The sequence below is a fragment of the Chiloscyllium plagiosum genome, chromosome 10 (assembly GCF_004010195.1).
Source record: "Chiloscyllium plagiosum isolate BGI_BamShark_2017 chromosome 10, ASM401019v2, whole genome shotgun sequence".
Taxonomy (NCBI): Eukaryota; Metazoa; Chordata; class Chondrichthyes; order Orectolobiformes; family Hemiscylliidae; genus Chiloscyllium; species Chiloscyllium plagiosum.
This window is the reverse complement of record NC_057719.1, coordinates 28561396-28582033: the sequence shown is the minus strand read 5'-3', so window position 1 is coordinate 28582033 and position 20638 is coordinate 28561396. Positions and strand designations below refer to the sequence as shown.

General features: G+C 41.1%; 1 protein-coding gene across 9 annotated transcripts in view; it reads left to right on the top strand.

Annotated features, from left to right (window-relative positions):
- The window catches only part of slc38a6 (solute carrier family 38 member 6), a 144960-nt gene that overhangs the window by 13414 nt on the left and 110908 nt on the right, over positions 1–20638 (top strand). For all 9 annotated transcript variants that reach the window (XR_006312722.1, XR_006312721.1, XR_006312723.1 and 6 more), the window contains 3 exons: positions 1871–1910; positions 9014–9092; positions 18624–18709. Coding sequence is in view for 5 of the 9 variants with exons in the window: in XM_043697251.1 (XP_043553186.1) it covers positions 1871–1910; positions 9014–9092; positions 18624–18709 (205 nt within the window). In the remaining 4 variants the exon portion in view is untranslated. The remainder of the gene's footprint in view (positions 1–1870; positions 1911–9013; positions 9093–18623; positions 18710–20638) is intronic.

The following is a 20638-nucleotide window of genomic DNA, read 5'->3' as shown; positions in this document are numbered from 1 at the left end:
GTGTAAACGGAATGCAAAAAACTAATTTTAAGGATCCCCCCCCCCCCCCCCCCCCCCAACCCAATCTGCTCAAACCCCGTGCACAAATTCCCTACGCTATCCCTGACTGATCCTACCTTCTCCCTGATCATTCTCTTATTCCTCATGTATGAGTAAAATGCCTCTTTGGGTGCGCCCTAATCCTTCCCGCCAAGCCTTTTCCATGCCTCCTCCTGACTCTCCTCAGTCCATTTCTGAGCTCCTTTCTAGTAAGCCTGTAATCCTCTAAAGCTGTGCTAGATCCTTGTTTCCTTCACCTTACGTAAGCTTCCTTCTTTCATTTGATGTAAAGCTCCTCTGTTGTCATTTCAAGGCTCCTTAATCTTGCCCTTTCTTGCCTGTCTCAGAGGAGCAAATTTGTGCACACTGCTCCTTAAACAGTCTCCATGTCTGTTGTGCCCTTTCTGTGGAACAGTTGCTCCCAATTTGTACTTCCCAACTCCTGTCTGATAGTGTCATAATTTCCTTTTTCCCCATGTTAAATATCTTCCTTTGGTAACTGCTCTTTCCCTCTCCAAGACTATGGTAAATGTGAGGCAGTTGTGGTCACTGTCACCAATGTGTTCTCCCACAATGAGATCTGACACCTGTCCTGGCTCATTGTTGAGTACAAATACAAAATAGCCTCTCCCCTCATCGACCTGTCTACCTACTGGGTAAAAAAACCCTCCTGAACACATCTGACAAAAATGGCTCCATCCAAACCATCTTCACTTCCAGTCAATATTGGGAAAGTTGAAGTCACCCATAACGCCAATAGATAATAGGTGCAGGAATAGATTATTCAGCCCTTCTAGCCTGCACCACCATTCATTATGATCATGGCTGATCGACAATCAGTATCCTGTTCCTGCCTTATCCCCATGACCCTTGATTCCACTATTTTAAGAGCTCTATCCATCTCTTTCTTGGAATTATCCAGAGACTTGGCCTCCACTGCCTTCTGGGGCAGAGCATTCCATATATCCACCACTCTCTGGATGAAGAGGTTTCTCCTCAACTCTATTCTAAATGGCCTACCCCTTATTTTTAAACTCTGTCCTCCGGTTCTGGACTCCCCCCACCAGCGGAAACATGCTTCCTGCCTCCATAGTGTCCAATCCTTTAATAATCGTTTACATCGCAATCAAATCCACTCTCCTCCCCTTCTAAAGTCATCACCCTTATTTCTGACACACTTTGCATTAAAGCAAACACACGTTTTAACTGATTCCTTTGTTTCATCACGTGAAAAACCTTTTCCGATAGATTCACTACATCCTGTCACTGCCCCATCTCCAACTACCCACCCCCTTAGATATGTAGCTCTGGTTCCCAGCCCATTCGGGCGTCTGCTTGTGGCACAACGGTAGCACGTCTGATACCTGATTGTAGCTCTGGTTCCCACCCCCTAAGCACATTATCAGCCAGCATCTTGTCATTAGTCTTATTTAGTGTTGAGATGTTACTGTACATAGATAAAACTTTATTGGCTTTAAAATAAGACAGTAAAAGTGAGCTATTGCGGATATTGGAAATCTGAAATAAAGCACAATGTAAAGAAGAGCTTGGTGAATCAGATGTCATTTATGGAGATGAAGAGTTAACCCATGGATACAGCAACACTAGGCATGGTGAGATTTTGCTCTCAACACCTTTCCTACCTCACCCTGCACTGCCATTTTGTGCCCTTCTGAGTAAGGCATGACATCTAGATTTTTTTTGCGTTGTCTGGGTCTTTTCCCTTCTCTACAAATGCTACCTGACCTGAGTATTTCTAACAATTTCTGTTTTTCTTAGTTAGGTTTTCTGTGATGTCTGAAGTAACTGAGGCTTGTCGGTTTTCCCACAGGTTATGGTTGCTGGTGCAATACTGATCCAAAACATTGGAGGTAAGCAAACCTACCAAGAAATAACTTGACCAAAGAATGTTGAATTTACTTCCAGATTCTCAGTTGAAATATTTTGAGGAATTAACCTTTTTTAAAATACAGGAGTGTCACAACCTGCACGTTTTCACAAGTTTAAAATGAGTTGTTGGCTTAGAAATTAAAATGCTTCATCCCTAGAGTTGTGATGAGGCTTGTTTTGAATGAATTCTTTTCCAACTTTGTTCTTTTATTTCTTCTTTGTTGCCGTAGTGTTCAAATGAATATCCCTTCATTTTAAGGAATCAAGTGGATTGTAAAAGACAATTTGACTATGAATTACTAAGTCTGTTGCTAAATTAGTTATTCTGGAAGAACAGAGTCCTCAGAATGCAAAGAATCTAGATGACATTATGAAATATGAACTCTCGACCCTTGCTCGTAAGGCTATCAGGGGGGAGAACTGAGAACAAACTGGACAAGGCCTTTAATCCCGAAGGTTGATACTTAAAGCAAGATTACAATGCAGCTCCTTTATAAAGGAGATATGTGGAACCACAGGAATAAGGAAAGATACTAAATTAATATTTCCCTTCAGTATTTATAATGGAGAAAGACATGAAAGCTAGGGAAGTCGAAATAAACATTGTCTTAAACAGTCCAGTTTACTAAAAAGGTGGTGATGGAGGCCTTAAAAGATGTAAAGGTAGGTAAATGTCTTGAAATGGGTAAAGGTGGATAAATCCCCAGGATCTGATCGGGTGTACCCTAGACCTTTGTGGGAAGCTAAAGAAGTGATTGTGGGCCTCTTGCTGAGATAGTTGTATTATCGATAGTCAGAGGTGAGGTGCCAGAAGACTGGAGGTTGGCTAACGTTGTGCCACTGTTTAGGAAAGGTGGTGAGGACCAGCCAGGGAACTATAGACCAGTGAGCCTGATGTCGGTGGTGGGCAAGTTGTTGGATGGAATCCTGAGGGACAGGATGTACATTAATTTGGAAAGGCAAGGACTGATTAGGGATTGTCAATGTGGCTTTGTGCTTGTGAAATCATGTCTTACAGACTTGATTGAGCTTTTTGAAGAAGTAAGAAAGAGGATTGAGGGTAGAGCCATAGATGTGATCTATATGGACTTCAGTACTGTGTTTGACAAGGTTCCCCATGGGAGATTGGTTAGCAAGGTTAGATCTCTCAGAATGCTAGGAGAACTAGCCATTTGGATACAGAACTGGCTCAAAGGTAGGAGACAGAGGGTGGTGTTGGAGGGTTGCTTTTCAGACTGGATGCCTGTGACCATTGGAGTGCCACAAAGATTGGTGCTGGGTTGTTGTCTTTTTGTCATTTACATAAATGATTTGGATGCGAGCATAAGAGGTACAGTTAGTAAGTTTACAGATGACACCAAAATTGGAGGTGTAGTAGACAGTGAAGAGGGTTACCTCAGATTACAACAGGATCTGGACCAGATGGGCCAATGGGCTGAGAAGTGGCAGATGGAATCTAATTCAGATAAATGTGAGGTGCTGCATTTTGGGAAATCCAATCTTAGCAGGACTTGTAGTCTGAATGGTAAGGTCCTAGGGAGTATTCCTGAACAAAGAGACCCAGGAGTGCAGGTTCATAGCTCCTTTGAAAGTGGAATCGCAGGTAGGAAGGATAGTGAAGAAAGCGTTTGATATGCTTTCCTTTATTGGTCAGAGTATTGAGTACAGGAGTTGGGAGGACTCATTGAGGCTGTATAGGACATTGGTTAGGCCACTGTTGGAATATTGTGTGCAATTCTGGTCTCCTTCCTATCGGAACGATATTGTGAAACTTGAAAGGGTTCAGAAAAGATTTACAAGGATGTTGCCAGGGTTGGAGGATTTGAGCTATAGGGAGAGGCTGACCAGGCTGGGGCTATTTTCCCTGGAGCATCAAAGGTTGAGGAGTGACCTTATAGCGGTTTACCAAAATTGAGGAGCATGGATAGGATAAATAGACAGTCTTTTCCCTGGGGTCAGAGTCCAGACCTAGAGGACATAGGTTTAGGATGAGAGGGGAAAGATATGAGACCTAAGGGGCAACGTTTTCACGCAGAGGGTGGTACATGCATGGAATGAGCTGCCAGAGGAAGTAGTGGAGGCTGGTACAATTGCAACATATTTAAGAGGCATTTGGATGGGTACATGAATGGGAAGGGTTTGGGGGGGATATGGGCCGGGTGCTGGTGGGTGGGACTAGATTGGGTTGGGATATCTGGTCGGCATGGATTGGTTGGACCGAAGGGTCTGTTTCCATGCTGTACATCTGACTCTTATAAATCTCTGGGACCTGATAGTGTATCCTAGACATTGTGGGAAGCTAGGAAGAAATTGCGGGACTCCTAGCAGCTATGTTGGTATCATCAACTGTCATGGGTGCGGTACCAGAAGACTGGAGGGTGGCTAGTGTTGAGCCTTTTTATTGAAGAAAGGCTGCAAGGAGAAGCAGAGGAACTACTGAGAACCTAATGTCCATGGTGGATAAGTTATTGGGGATTCGGAGAGACAAGGATTTCTGGGATAATCAGCATGGCTTTGGCCGTGGGAAAATGTTGTTGTCTTACCAACTTGAGTTTTTTTGAAGTGACCAAGAAGATAGATGAAGACAGAGCACTAGAAATTGTCTGTGTGGAGATTATGTTCTTTGACAAGCTCCACTTGATTGGTTAATAAAGTTTGATCACATGAGATGCAAGGTGAGCTAGCCAATTGGATACAAAGTTTGCTCGACTAGGAGAGGAGAGCGGTAGTGTTTTTCTTTCAGACTGGAGACCTATGACCAACGGTGTTCCACTAGGCTTGGTGCTGTGCACACTTCCATTTACAAATAATTTGGGTGAGAACATAGCAAGCATGGTTAGTAAATTTGTGGGTGACACCAAAATTGGCAGTATAGTAGACAGTAAGGAAGGTTATCTAAGATTATAAAGGGATCTTAATCAATTGGGTCAATGGAGAGAGGGATGGTAGATGAAGTTTAATTTGGATTAATGTAAGACAATGCAAGATGAACAAGAGCAGGACTTGCACAGTGAATGTTATCGAGAGTTGTCGAGTAGAGTCCACTGCTCGAGTATATAGTTCATTGAAAGTGGCATCACAGGTGGGATAGTAAAGATGGTGTTTGGTTCACTTGCCTTTATTGCTCAGACCATTTTGAGTATAGTAGTTGGGATGTCATGTTATCGTTGTAAAGGGTATTGGTGAGGCCATTGAGTATTACATACAGTTTGGTCGCCCTGGTATAGGAAAGATATTGTTAAATTGGAGTGTTAAGAAAAGAATTACAGGAATGTTACACTGGAGGGTTTGAGCTCTGAGGGGCTGGGACTTTTTTCTCTGGAGTGTAGGAGACTGAGGTGTGATCTTTAGAGGTTTATAAAATCATTAATGGACATTAGATAAGGTGATTAGCAAAGGTCTTTTCCCTGGTTGGAGGTGTTCCAAACTAGGGGGGCATAATTTTAAGGTGAGAGGGCAAAGATTTTAAATAAGACCTGAGGGCAACTTTTTCAGTGGTTTATATCTGGAATAAACTATAGAGGAAGTAGTGGATGCAGGTACAATTACAACGTCTGAAAAGACATTTGCACAGGTACGTGAATTGGAAAGGTTTAGCGATATGGGCCAAAGGCAGGCAAATGAAAGTACTTTAGTTTGGGAAACTTGGTTGATATGGACAGGTTGAACTGAAGGTCTAATTCCGTGCTGTATGACTGACTCTAAGTGACAATCAAAGTATTTAGAGAACCTTGCACACCCTACAGTCATAGTGTTGTCATTAGAATCCTAATGTATATGCCTGCACATATTGATACAAATGCTATTTTTACTTGTTGCGATGTCCCTGATGAAGAAATGGAGCATGTGATGGTGGGACAAAAATAGAGGAAGGAAAAAAAATCACTTTCTGGAGAAATATGGCATAGATATGTTCACCACTCTTTTTGCACCCCCCCCCCCTCCAAAAAAAAATAACGGCAGGAGTTTTAACGGTAGGCAAATGATTTGTCCACTGAAAGTGTGTTTTGGCTCCAATAAATGGCTTATACACTCTACATATGGGGAGATACACTTGGTTTAAAATACAACATTTCTTATCCATTTTGCATTTGTTTTTCGATGATGGCAATTAATCCCATGCAAAATGATTGCTATCTCAACCACATGCTGGAAGTTTTTAACAAAATTCCCATGCTGCTCATCTTCAGCAATGAATTCCATGCTCCACTAATGGGGTGAATAACCATTTACTTAAAATTCAATGCATTCCCTTCTGAATGTAAGCTTTTTTTTATTAAAACTAATGTTCTGTGTCACTAGTAGTTGAAGTAAATCATTTCGCATGTCCAACAAATTTGGATAAACTTAATTAGGAATGTATGAACCAGAATTTAAATTTTGCCATCTCTGTTGTAATATTTAAAAATCTTGTTTCAGAAGCTAATTCTGCCCACATTGCTCTAGGAGACTGATTTTCATGCAACTTCAACTTTGTTGTAATAGATCTTTTGCTAAAATTAGTTCAGTTACAACTGGCTCTTTTTTTTTATGGAAGGGTCTAAATAAATGCTATTTCGTTTTCTTATTTTATTCTGTAATGTCCTACTTTGTGGAGAAATTGCTGAAGAACTGTACAGAACATTTCCAAGTGCTTTTCAATCCATTAAGCACTTTTGAAGTGTCATCAGCATGTGCAGGAAATACTCAGCCAACGTATGTAGAGCAAGATCTTAAATATAAAAATGATCAATCTTGTTTTGGGGGTGTACATGAGATTTAAAAACTAGCCTGGATGCCAAGAGAACTTTGTTCTTGGCAATATGCTACGATTTCTTTTTTGCCCACCCAAGGGCAGACAAACTGTTTAATACCTCAACAGTCAGGGATGTATAGCCCAGAACAGACCCAATGGTCCAACTCCAGCATGCCGACCAGATATTCTAAATTTAATCTAGTCCCATTGGCCAGTACTTGGTCCATATCTGTGTCTCTGTGTCTCTTTAAATGTTGTAATTGTTTCAGCCTCCACCACTTTCTTTGGCAGTTCATTCCATACACTCACCACCCTCTGCCTGAAAAAGTTGTCCCTCAAGTCCCTTTTTTTTATTATTATTTTTTTTTTTCTTCTCTCTAGTTCTGGATAACCCCAACCCAGGGAAAAGACCTTGTCTATTTACCCAAACATGCCCCTCATGATTTTTATAACCCTCTGTAAGGTTACCCCTCAGCTTCTGCTTCAGGGAAAACAGTCCCAGCCTATCCAGCCTCTCCCTCCAAACCCTTCAATCCAGGCAGCATCTTTTTGTAAATCTTTTCTGAACCCTGTCAAATTTCACAATATCCTTCCAATAGCAGGGGAAACTAGAATTGCACCTACTAGTCCAAAAGTGAACTAACTGATGTCCTGCACAGCCACAACATGACCTCCCAACTCCTATACTCTTTTTACTCTGACCAATAAAGGCAAGCGTACCAAAAACCGCCTTCACCAACCTATCTACTTGCAACTCCACTTTCTAGGAATTATGAACCTGCACTCCAAGGTATCTTTATTCAGTAACACTCCCCAAGACCTTACCATTAAGTCTGAGTCCTTCGTTGATTAGTGTTTCCAAAATGCAGCCCTTCGTTTATTTAAATTGAACTGTATCTGCTCCTCCTTGGCCCATTGGCCCATTTGATGAAGATCTTGGTGTACTCTGAAGTAACGTGTCTCACCATCCACAACCCCTCCAATTTGGTGTCACCTGCGAACTTACTAACTGCGCTCCCTATGTTCACATCCAAATCACTTCTCTAAATGATTAAAAGCAGAGCACCCAGCACTGATCATTGATCCTTGTGACCAGTGGTGTGCCACAGGCCTCCAACTTGAAAAACAACCCTCCTCCCACCATCTCCTGTTTTCTACCATCGAGCCAGTTCTGTGTCCAAATGGCTAGTTCTCCCTTACTGCAAAAAAAAAACCTCCAAGAGCTCAGCATTTCATTGCTGCAGTGAAGTGGCTACTTAATCTTGTGCTCCAGTCTCTAGAGTGCATTACTCGACATCAACCCACAACCCTGTCATTTAAAATTAGGCTATCAGTTAACCATGGTTGACATAGAAGTCTGACATCCCTGTTTCAGCTTGACTCTTCTGGTATTTAAACTTTTTGTGATTTGAAATTTTTTAATGTTGTCTCTTTCAAAATCTAAAGCTTTTTCTTATGATCTGATCTTTTGTCAAAGAATTGTCCCAGCTTGTACACCTTTCCTCTATAGAATCCTGATATCCAGAAACATCTTTAATGTGTTCTTTTATAACTTGCAGAAGTCTAAATTTCCTTAAGTTAGAACCCTACCAAACTCTCAATGGGTCTAATCAACTTCTTCAATGTCTGTCTGTCCGTCCGTCCGTCATGACAAAACACCATATACCATGATGTATTAATTATGTCAATTGCTCTTCATCTAAAACACTTTTTACAAAATATTGTCACATTGATTTGTGTAGTCGAAGGATGGAATGCTTTTTGTATAGGACCCTTGATAAATAAGAATGGAGCCTAAATCTTTTTCAGGCAGAAAGTGTTTTATGAAATGGTGAGATTTAATCCTAACAGATTGGACTTTGGCCTTCCAATTCATATTTTACTAAAGTTTATACACTTTTTTTTTAGTTAGGTAATTTCTGGGTTTTTGTAAAAAGTGATGCTAATAGCTTTGATTCTTGACCTGAGATTGAAATGTTGACCTGAAATGGATTCTCAGTTTGTTTCTTCGGTGGGGGGAGCTCTTCCTAAGTGAAACCAATTTAATTGACACAATAGCTTGAAGATTACTTTAGAATTTACAGCTGAGTCATTATAATTTTAGCATTTGACCATTTTAACTTTAAAGTTGAAGCTGTGATTTTAAAAAAAATTACAACTATAATAATTGTACTTTTACAATTCATTGGGAACTAAAAGGAATGAAGAAGTGGTAATAATCTTGGAACTTGATTGGTCAGCATTGTTTTAAGCAGCCTGCTTACTTGTTGAGTCAGCAGCATAGCTTAATAGAGCTCTTAGTTGTTTTGAAACAAATTACATTCTGAAATGTTGCGTTTCTTCCATCAGCTATGTCATCTTATCTGTTTGTCATAAAGTCTGAACTACCTGCTGCAATTGCTGGTTTCCTACACAACAGCTATAATGGGTAAGTATCTACACCGATCTTAATGTGTAGATTATTCAGGGGAACTGGATTAAATATACAGTTAAAGTAAATTTTATCTTGACTGGGGTGAGAACAAAAGTTGTGCTACATTTTTATTGTACAAGTTGCTATCCACTCAGTTATGCTAAAAACTCAAGTTTAGTTGAACTGTAACTTAACGGTCACTGAGTAATTTCAGGTTATACAATGCTGACTATTTTCAAAACCTTTTAGAAGAATGGCATCTCAATTTCTAGTACTACAATAGTGTTGATTTCTGGGAGCTGTAGTGTTCCTTTTGGTCCTGCAACTAAATTGTTTACTTCGAAAGTGTAATTTTATTCACTAACTGCGAGATCCTGCATTTGTTTACCATTTTCCATTTGTCAAGATGAACTGCTTATGAATGTATTCCTACAGTGCTATTAGAGAAGGATTTAGACCCAACAATGAAGGAACAGTGATTGATTTTCCAAATTGAGTTGGACTTTGAGGGGAGCCTGAAAGTGAGAGCATTCCCTTGTCTGCACTGTTGAAAAACTTTTGTCATGCATTATGTAATTGGTACACATTGGCTGAATTTGTAAGGTAAGATGATCATGTCCATCAAGCAGGCTGCTTTATTCCAAAAACTTGAGGTTCAACACCATTCAGAACAGTATTTATCCAGGCAAGCAGAGTACGTTCCATTGCATTCCTGGTTTTTACCTCATTGATGTTGGAGACACAGGAGTTGAGGTGAGTCACTTGCTGCAGAATATCGATTTCTGAAAATTCTTGTGGCTAGAACTTAGGCTTAAGTCAATGGTGGCACCCAGAACGTAGATGTTGAGCCTGTGATGTGACTCGAGAAATTCCACAAATACATTCATGGGCTGAAACGATTGCAGTTCCCTAGGCAGAGATCTTTCCTCTTCAATTTAGAGTTCACCATTCCATTCCACTAGGCATTAAACATAGCTGCCCAACTGCATTTTTGTCTCCTGCTAAACCCCTCATCTATGTATTTGTATTCTTTGTAAACTTGAGGACTGAGTGACCATGACTTGCACCAAAGCTTGTTAGCTCATCAACTATTTGTTTAACATTGAACTAGCGTAATCAACATTGTCTTTAGAGTCAGATTCAGATGTGCAGCACGGAAACAGACCCTTTGGTCCAACTTGTCCATGCCTCCCAGATATCCCAACCCAATCTAGTCCTACGTGCCAGCACCTAGCCCATATCCTTTTCATATCCATCCAGATGCCTATTTTAAATGTTGCAATTGTACCAGCCTCCACCAATTCATCTGGTAGCTCATTCCATCCACGGACCACCCTCTGCGTGAAATAGTTACACCTTAGGTCTCTTTTATATTTTTCCCCCTTTGCCCTAAACCTATGCCCTCCAGTTCTGGACTCCCCACCCCAGGGAAAAGACTTTGTCTACTTATCCTATCCATGTCCCTCATGATTTTATACACCTCTATAAGGTCATCCCTCAGCCCTAGCCTATTCAACCTCTCCCTATAGCTCAGATCCTCCAACCATGGCAACATCCTTGTAAATCTTTTCTGAACCCCTTTCAAGTTTCACAACATCATCTTTCTGATAGGAAGGAGACCAGAATTGCACACAATATTCCAACAGTGGCCTAACCAATGTCCTGTACAGCCGCAACATGACCTCCCAACTCCTGTACTCCATACTCTGACCAATAAAGGAAAGCATACCAAACGCCGCCTTCAGTATCCTATCTACCTGCGACCTCACTTTCAAGGAGCTATGAACCTGCACTCCATGGTCTCTTTGTTTAGCAACACTCCCTAGGACATTACCATTTAAGTATATAAATCCTGCTAAGATTTGCTTTCCCAAAATGCAGCACCTCATATTTATCTGAATTAAACTCCATCTACCACTTCTCAGCCCATCTGATCAAGATCCTGTTGTAATCTGAGGTAACCTTCTTCACTCTCCACTGCACCTCCAATTTTGGTGTCATCTGCAAACTTACTAATTATGCCTCTTATGCTTGTATCCAAATCATTTATATAAATGATTAAAAGTAGTGGACCCAGCACCAATCCTTGTGGCACTCAGCTGGTCACAGGCTTCCAGTCTGAAAAACAACCGTCCACCACCACCTTTTTTTGAGCCAGTTCTGTATCCAAATGGCTATATCTCCTTGTATTCCATGAGATCTAACCTTGCTAACCAGTCTCCTTGTCGAACGCCTTACTGAAGTCCATATAGATCACATCCACCACTCTGCCCTCATCAATCCTCCCTATTACTACTACAAAAAACTCAATCTAGTTTGAGGCACGATTTCCCATTTTGTTTTACTTTACTTAGAAACTGTCACACTTCATTTCAAATTTGGCCCTTCCTGATCTCTCTAGCCTTTCAATTATACTTTCAAACTCATGAGATGAGAAGTTTCTTCAACAATTCTATCCTTGTAATTGGGGTCAGTAGTTTAAATTGGTTCTCTGAAGTTGGAAATATTGCAATATAACTTATCTACTAAAACAATTTGATTAGAAATACCACTTCATGTATCTGTAATTATAAATTTGAAATCCAGATGGTAATGCACAAAGATGTGTTGTAGTGTGGGTGGTTAAGTAACTAATATATTCTAATCAACATGTTGCGCATCGCTGGAACAGCTAATACTTGAACGTGCATCTCTATACTTTGTAAGTGGCAGTCATAAAACATAGAATCCCTACAGTCTGAAAGCAGGCCATTCGGCCCATTGAGTCTACACTGACACTACTCCTCTGCCCCATCCCTGCATTTCTCGTGAATAATCTACCTAGCCTGCATATTCCTGGACACTATGGACAATTTAGCATGGCCAATGCAGTCAATAGCACTTTTTTTTTTTGGAACTGTGGGAGGAAACTGGAGCACCTAGAGGAAACTTGCACAGACACTGGAATGTGCAAACTCCACACAGTTGCCTGAGGCTGGAATCAAACCAGAGTCCCTGGTGCTGTGAGGCAGCAGTGCTAACCACTGAGCCACCATACCATCCTAGCAGTGTTAGCCTTGGGTCTTTCCCATTGGTTTAGGTACTTCTCATTTTGTTGTGGTCAGGAGCAAGTGGGTCAGTGAAGAAAGTGAGGATACAAAAGGTAGCAATGGAGGAACCTCTTTAATGTGACCAGGGACAAGTGAGTGAGCAAAATGGGTGCAAGGAACCATTCAGCTGGGCATAGAGTAAAAACACAATACAGTTTGTATAAGATGGTATAATTAAAGGGATAGATATGGTTTTCTACAGCTGAGCACCTGAGCTGCAAAGACTATATTGCCAGCTTGATACCATACATAAACACCAGCTTTATCATAGAATGGAGTCTGAGGCCTGAGAGGAAGGAACACATTGTTATGGAGCATGTGAGTACCGATAAATAGTTAAACTGCTTGTGGGAAATATGAGGGAGTAAAGTTTTTAAAAAGCAGAACCACCGATCCAGTATCTGGATACTATCTCGAGTAACAAGCAAATTAACACAGGATAAATGAGTTGAGTGCATGGGAGGGAGAAAATGGTTTCAATTAATGGGTATTTGGATTTGACCTACTGAGCCTTTATAATGGGCTGTAAAGAGTTTTAAATAGTATGGCCTGCAAGTAGGAGGGTAGATTTGGAAATTTTTTAGAATGGGCAAGGCAATAGTGCAGGATAGCAATAAGGATGATACTCCAGTTTGTACCTTGTTTATACTAGCAAATGTGAAAGTGGAAACATAGCTTTTTATCTTCAGTTTGGTAAATTGTGACCAGTGGAGTGTTGCAAGTATCTATCTTGAAGTCTCAACTATTTTCAACATTAATGATCTTAACACATTACTTTCTGTCCCTTAATCTAGGTTTGCCAGCAGTACAAGCCTAGGCATCGTGAACAGAACACACAGGCTTCAAATTGATGTGAATTTAAAAAACAAATTCCCTTTAATTCATGGTCTTATGGACCAGGCCAGATCCCCTCAAAACATTTCAAGAAAGTAGCCTAGACCCTACCTTTGCCAGTTTTTTTTTTAAGCAGGTGTAATGCAGATATTCCAACTGAGATGCAGTTGGTTAAACAAACTAGTTTTAAACAAAACAACTTATTTATTACATTTAGTGACCAAAACACACACACAAGAGAACAGAATATAGGATAATGTAACCTATCCAAAAACCTGACAAATCATCCCAACTTGATGCTGTTCCAAGTAGACCCATAGAGTCATAGAGATGTACAGCATGGAAATAGACCTTTCGGTCCAACCTGTCTGTGCCAACCAGATATCTCAACCCAATCTGGTCCCACCTGCCAGCGCCTGGCCCATATCCCTCCAGACCCTTCCCACTCATATCCCCATCGAAATGCCTCTCAAATGTTGCAATTGTACCAGCCTCCTCCACATCCTCTGGCAGTTCATTCCATACACGTACCACCCTCTGTGTGAAAACGTTGCCCCTTAGGTCTCTTTTATATCTTTTCTGCTTTCACTCTAAACCTATGCCCTCTGGTTCTGGACTCCTCGACCCCAGGGAAAAGACTGTCTATTTATCCTATCCATGCCCCTCATAATTTTGTAAACCTCTATAAGGTCACCCCTCAGCCTCTGACACTCCAGGGAAAACAGCCCCAGCCTGTTCAGCCTCTCCCTGTAGCTCAGATCCTCCAACCCTGGCAACATCCTTGTAAATCTTTTCTGAACCCTTTCAAGTTTCACAACATCTTTCCGATAGGAAGGAGATCAGAATTGCACGCAATATTCCAACAGTGGCCTAACCAATGTCCTATACAGCTGCAATGAGTCCTCCCAACTCCTGTACTCCATATTCTGACCAATAAAGGAAAGCAAACCAAACACCGCCTTCACTATCCTATCTACCAGCAACTCCACTTTGAAGGAGCTATGAACCTGCACTCCAAGGTCTCTTTGTTCAATAATACTCCCTAGGACCTTACCATTAAGTGTATAAGTCCTGCTAGGATTTGCTTTCCCAAAATGCAGCACCTCTCATTTATCTGAATTAAACTCCATCTACCACTTCTCAGCCCATTGGCCCATCTGGTCAAGATCCTGTTGTAATCTGAGGTAACCCTCTTCGCTGTCCACTACACCTCCAATTTTGGTGTCATCTGCAAGCTTACTAACTGTACCTCTTATGCTCGCATCCAAATCATTCATGTAAATTCAATAGGCAGTTAGGCAACTTCAGAGTGGGTTTGGGCCCTGGCCCTGATGGTCTCCCGGGTGAGTTTTTATAAGGCGTTTAAAGGGATTCTGTTAGGATCGATGTTGGAGATGTACAATCACTCTTTTATATGCATGAATGCTTACCACCATCTTTGAGAGAAGCAAATATTTCCTCAATCCTTAAGAAGGGAAAGGTTCCTGAGGATTGTGCCTCTTACAGGCCCATCTCTTTTTTTTTAAATTCAGATTTTGAGATTCTAAGATCTTGGTGTTGAGATTGGAAAAGGTGTTGCTGTATATTGTTAAAGAGGACCTTGCAGGTTTTGTAAGGGGCTGCAGGTCTTCTAATAATATTAGAAGGTTGCTGAATATAGTCCAAGCATGTCAGCAACGGTTGATTCAGGGGTTGGTGATTTTCTTTAAATGCAGAGAAAGCATTTGACTGGGTGGAATGGCCATCCCTTTTTTGTCTTAGAGTGGTTTGGGTTGGGTTGGGTTGGGTGGGATCTTTGCTAGGTGGGTGGAGGTTTTATGCCATCACCAACAGGGTGAAGTCTGGGAACTTCAGGATTGGTACGGGTAGTCATCCCAAGGCTGCCCCCTTTCACCATTGTTGTTTACGTTGGTGATATAGCCACTGGCAGAGGCCATTCATCAGAACATCTACATAACCGCTCTGGAAATTGGATAGAGGGTACGCAAGGTTACACTGTATGCAGATATTGTCCTGCTGTTTTTTTTTATCAAACCGGATAACTTCCGTACCCCATCTCTTATAATGTAAGATCAACTTTGCAAAGTTGGCAGCTACGCCTTTTGGGGGACTTAAGGAAGTGCCAGAGGTTGAAGGTGGCTCTAGGTTCCCCTTTAAGTGATCACGAGCGGGGTTCCAATACCTAGGCATTTTTATTCCCCCCCCCCCCCCCCAAGTTTGGTTATTTCAGACTAACTTTGCTCACTTGCTCGACCATGTTCGGTGGGATCTCCGAGATGGGAGGCTCTTCCAAATTCATGGTTGGGCTGAATATCTCTCATTAATGTTCTTCTTAGTTTGCTTTATCCCATGCGTGTGCTCCCTATAATGTTTCCCAGATCAATGCTGTGGAAACTTATGGATTTGTTTGGTTTCTGTTTGGCATCATGGGTGGCCCCTCATCAAACTTACTGAATTGCAGTTGCTTCAAGGAGGGGTGAAGCTGATTTCCCAGACATCAGGAGGTATCAACTGAGTACCCTGCTGTCCTTTGTCTGCAGTTGGGTAGGTAATGATCCGGGCTCAATATGGTTGGATATCGATGCCTCCCAGGCAAAGTGCCCTCTTCTTATCCATGAGCAACAGGTTAATATGAGGACTGTTATGGACCACTGGCAGAACACTGTTAATATGGTCAAGGCATGGAGGGCAGTGTGTTAGTGAGGGTTGCTTATCCAAGACTTAGCCACTCATTCTGATAGTTGGTATGTCAGGGTTCCAACCAAGGATGATGGACTCAGGGTTCAAACTATGGGCAGTAAGAGGAGTTTCTAGTTTGGGAGACTTGTTTGAGGGGGAGGTTATGATGTCTTTTGAGCAACTGAGCCACAAATGTGGGTTGCCCAGCAGAGATCTTTTTTCTGTTTTTTTTTCAGGTTAGGGATTTCATCCAAAAGACAACTATGCTTCTCTATGAGCCCGATACAGAAATGTTGTTGCTAAATTCCACAAGCACCCTTTCGGTTAATGCTTTCTATCACCTGCTGGGTGGCAGGGCCTGGCAGGATATTAACCGGTTATGTGCACTCTGGGAGCAAGAGCTAGGAGTGGAGATCTCTTCTGAAACATTGGAGAATGCACAAAGATCTCAATCTGTAATAGGACATGCGCTATGCAGTTAAAAGTTCTGCACAGGGTTCATCTGACACTGGACCTTCTGGCGAAGTTTTTTAAAAAGGGGCATCTTCAATGTTCCCCAAATGTAAAATAAGTGTAGGTAATCTTACCCATTGCTTCTGGATATGCCACAGGCTGTGTTTATTGTAGCGCTGTGGCAGGAGAGAGATGGTATTGAAGACCGAAGTTAAACTAGACTCCAATTCAGTAGACCTAAGAGGAGAAGTAATCATCTTCAGACAGGCACGGGACAAAACTATTTAATATTTTTGCAAACTGTGCACAGATGAATTGGGTGTCTGAGAACCCACCGTGCTTGCTGGGATGGTGGAAATTATGGAGCACATTCCCATGGACTTTTTTTACAAACATGGTGCACCGCACAACAGACCATTTTTGTAAGACATGCAGCCCTATTTGAGTTATTTGGATATAGATTTTTTTTCGGCTATCTTAATTAGGGTATTTGTTTAACCAGGACAGTTAGGTCTGTTGAGTCCTAGGCCCAGGAGTGGTGAACTCCTAAGTTAATACGGGTGTATGTCTAAACTCTCCCATTCATTCGCTTGGACCTGCTTCTTTGGGTCTAGCAGCTTTTCCACTGCCTGATTGCTTTCGGTGAATAATTAGACCAAACCAAATAAATGTTGAGCTGGGAGAACTGGCCACTCCCCTTAGTGCAAGTGTTTTTTAAAATTTTGAAAGCCTTTTTTTTTTCCTATGGCAGTATCTGTTAGCTATAATCAAATTGTCCTAAAATCCTTCAAACGTAGACTTTTTGGAGTCTGTCTTCTATGGCCTCTTCTGGGTGGGTGAAAGCCAATGACACTAAGCATTGTTAAAGGAGCAGCATCATCATAATGGGATGTATATTTATTGCTCATTCTTGTTTACCTTACGAAGGTGATGAGCTTCTGCCCTGTGTACATTGCATTTGGTCAAGACAGACTTGAAATGCTTGGGTCACCATCCTGGAACTATTACACAGAAGGAATAATGTATTTCCAAGTCAGGATGGTGAGTGGCTTAGAGGGGAAGTTGCTGTTGGTGTCTCTATCTGCTACTATTAACATCTTTTTAGATGGTTGTGGGTGTGATATTGGAAGCAACACAGTGAAGCCCACAAGATTGGTACCTGTGGTGATGGGATTGTCCTGTGTTAGACCCACTTAACATAGGTTGAGTAATTTGGAATTTAGTAAGATGAAATGATCCTTATTAAAACCTTCTCAGTTCAGCCCCTTCATAACTTTGTAGATGTTTAAGCATTGTTTTCCCCTGGCTGGGAGGACTAAAACAAGAGTAAGTGACATTATTTAAGACTGAGATGAAGAGAATTTTCACGTGAGCAATTGTGCATCCTTAGCATTCTTACCTAAGAATATTGTGGATGTACAATTTATTGAATGCATTCCGGGTTGAGTTGAGACCTCTTTGGTCATTGAGGGAATTGAAACATGGGAGTGGATAGGAAAATGGAATCTAAGCCCAGCTTAACTATACTGAATGGTGGAACAGCCTTGATAGTTAGTTTAGTCATCTCACTTCTGATATACTGATACCAGTGCTTTCCTAATTCCAGCTGATAAACCCAAAGCTCTGGAATTCTGTCAATTTCTCTGCCTTTCCATTTGCTTGACTCTTATGCAACCTTTTTAAAAAATCTAACTTTGTTCATTCTTTTGGCCATCCAACCTAACAACAACAAACTTTTATGGTTTGGTGTCATTGATTTGTAATGTCTCTGAAATGCCTTGCATTATTCTGCAATGTGAAAAGCACAACATGAATTCAAGTTCTATATCTCCAGCAGAGAAGGGTTCCCAATTTCACTTTCAGTTTTACCAGTATCTGACCCTCCTGAGTACAGTTTACACTCATTATTTTACAAATTCAATTTGGTATTGGTTCATACATGGATGTCAATTGGGCTTGGATTCAAGTGATTCTTCAAACTGAGCATCAGGTGAGTTATTTAGACAGTATCCATTACTCTTTCCATTATTTGGCTGTCTAGTGTTTTGAGGGTTTGCTGATGGTGTTGTAATTGACGCAAAGAGATTTTTTTTTGGGGGGGGGGACTGGGCATAATCAGGTCTCTGCTGTGACTCCAGCTGCCAATATGGTAATTCTACTGAAATAACTTGGTTCTGGATATGTCTTCAGTCTACAATCAGACACAGGACTTTTTTTTTGTGAAGCCTTTTGCCAATGTGTGGTGTTTTTTTTTTGATACGGAAAGAATCGAATTGCCTGAAGACTTGATTCCGGGGGTAACTCTGAGTAGACCAAGGTGGATAATTTGCTCAATACATGTGGCCAAAGATTGCAAGTATTGAGAGTTATCGTTTGCAAATCTTCATGCTCTCAACAAATTGTGGCATAATCTTGCAAGTTGTTGGATTTATGTTAATTTTTTTTGGTGCTATTTGTTAAACTTTGATTTTTTTTTTTATTCACACTTTAGGACTCCCTGGTACCTTAATGGACAGATTCTCCTGCTCATTACTGTTATCTTTGTTGTTCTACCTCTTGCTCTTCTTCCTAAAATAGGTAATTGTTTTACTTTATTTTCTTTTAGTCCCTAATGCAGAATGTCATCAATAACATACCATTTTTGATCTGTAGTTATTGCTGTTTATGAAGTGCTTGCAATATTCTGCTCTGTTTTGGTCATGATTCACTTCAAATTTCTTTATTGCATTATATCGCCAACATAATCTGAGGTGCTTTTTTAAATTTTTGATAAAACCATTGGGACCACGGCTAATTGAAAATACTTGTCACTTAGGTGATTTGTTTGAAATTTGGAATTCTAGGAAGTATTTCTAAATATCGAGTTTGGAAATGAAAGTGGATGAAAATAATTCTAAGATGCAGCTGGGGGCCCACTATTTTTGTATCTCCCAAGGTCCTAAAATTATTCCCTATCAGATGTTTGTGATTTACACCAACCCAACAACAGGATTTCTGTCTTTTACCAAATGCTGGGGATCTTATTATGCAACATTATTCTACGTACACTAACGTGTTTTACACATTTGAGTTCCTCACTCCCTTCAGTAACTTTAAAACTAAACTTACAATAAGCATTAAGTGGGGTAACAATCCTTTAAAATAGTAGCATTTTTTCCTTTATGGAAATTGAAACTGGTATTTTAAACAAAAAATGAAGCCACAAGTAGTTGCTTTTAAAGCAAAAGAATGTTACTACACCAAATTCAAAGCACATTAGTTAATTCTCTATTTAAGATATTTTGTTTTAAAACTACAGCAAATGAACAGTCTTTTTAGCTGAACTACATACTGCATCAAAAATTTCTGTATAGGTTGGGATTTCCTGGGTCTTCCACCAGCATCTGGCAAGGTGCTTTCTTTAAATCTCTCCCAACTGACCTATTGCAGGTTCCACGAATGACACATGCACTTCTGGCATTTTACCCATAGTGATCACAAGTCCCAATACCTTTATTCTAATGTTACTAATTCTGGAGTTTTGGATATGAACATTTGCTCTTGCTCCTTAGGTTTGATTTGTGTGCGCCAAGCTAAGAGTCCTTCAGTTAATGGGTTTTTAAAAACTTTCTTTTAGATGACGACAAACAGAATTTCAACTGAATCCTATTAGAAATGTCTCAGCTTTTCTTTTTGTTCTTTTACCCCGTTTCTGCCTTGTAAAAGTCTTTTGTGACTATTTAGTTGCATGTCATTTTGTTAGTGGCTAGGGAAAGAGGCTGAAACACCAAAAATTGAGTCATAATATCATCTTTCTTGCACTTCATTTTCCTTTGTACTGCACAGTTCTCTCTATCATGGTTGCAAACTTTGAGCCCAAACACACTCCCCTTTGCAGTTTTGTATTGCCTGGAGGTATTTGGCAACCTCTTCAAATTTCACGTGAGTCATAGAGTTATAAAGGTGTACAGCATGGAAACAGATGCTTCGGTCCAACCTGTCCATGCCGACCAGATATCCCAACCCAATCTAGTCCCACCTGCCAGCACCCGGCCCATATCCCTCCAAACCCTTCCTATTCATATACCCATCCAAATGCTGCTTAAATGTCGTAATTGTACCAGCCTCCTCCACATTCTCTGGCAGCTCATTCCATGCATGTACCGCCCTCTGTGTGGAAAAAGTTGCCCCTTCGGTCTCTTTTATATCTTTCCCCTCTCACCCCTAAACCTCTAGTTCTGTACTGCCCAACCCTAGGGAAAAGACTTTGTCGAGTCCATGCCCCTCATGATTTTGCAAATCTCCTAGAAGGTCACCCCTCAACCTCCGCTCCAGGGAAAACAGCCCCAGCCTGTTCAGCGCCTCCCAAATCCTCCAACCCTGGCAACATCCTTGTAACGGTGGCACAGTGGTTAGGACTGCTGCCTTACAGTGCCAGAGACCTGGGTTCAGTTCATGCCTCAGGCGACTGACCTGTGCAAACTCCACACAGACATTCTCCCTCTGTCTGCGTGGGTTTCCTCCGGG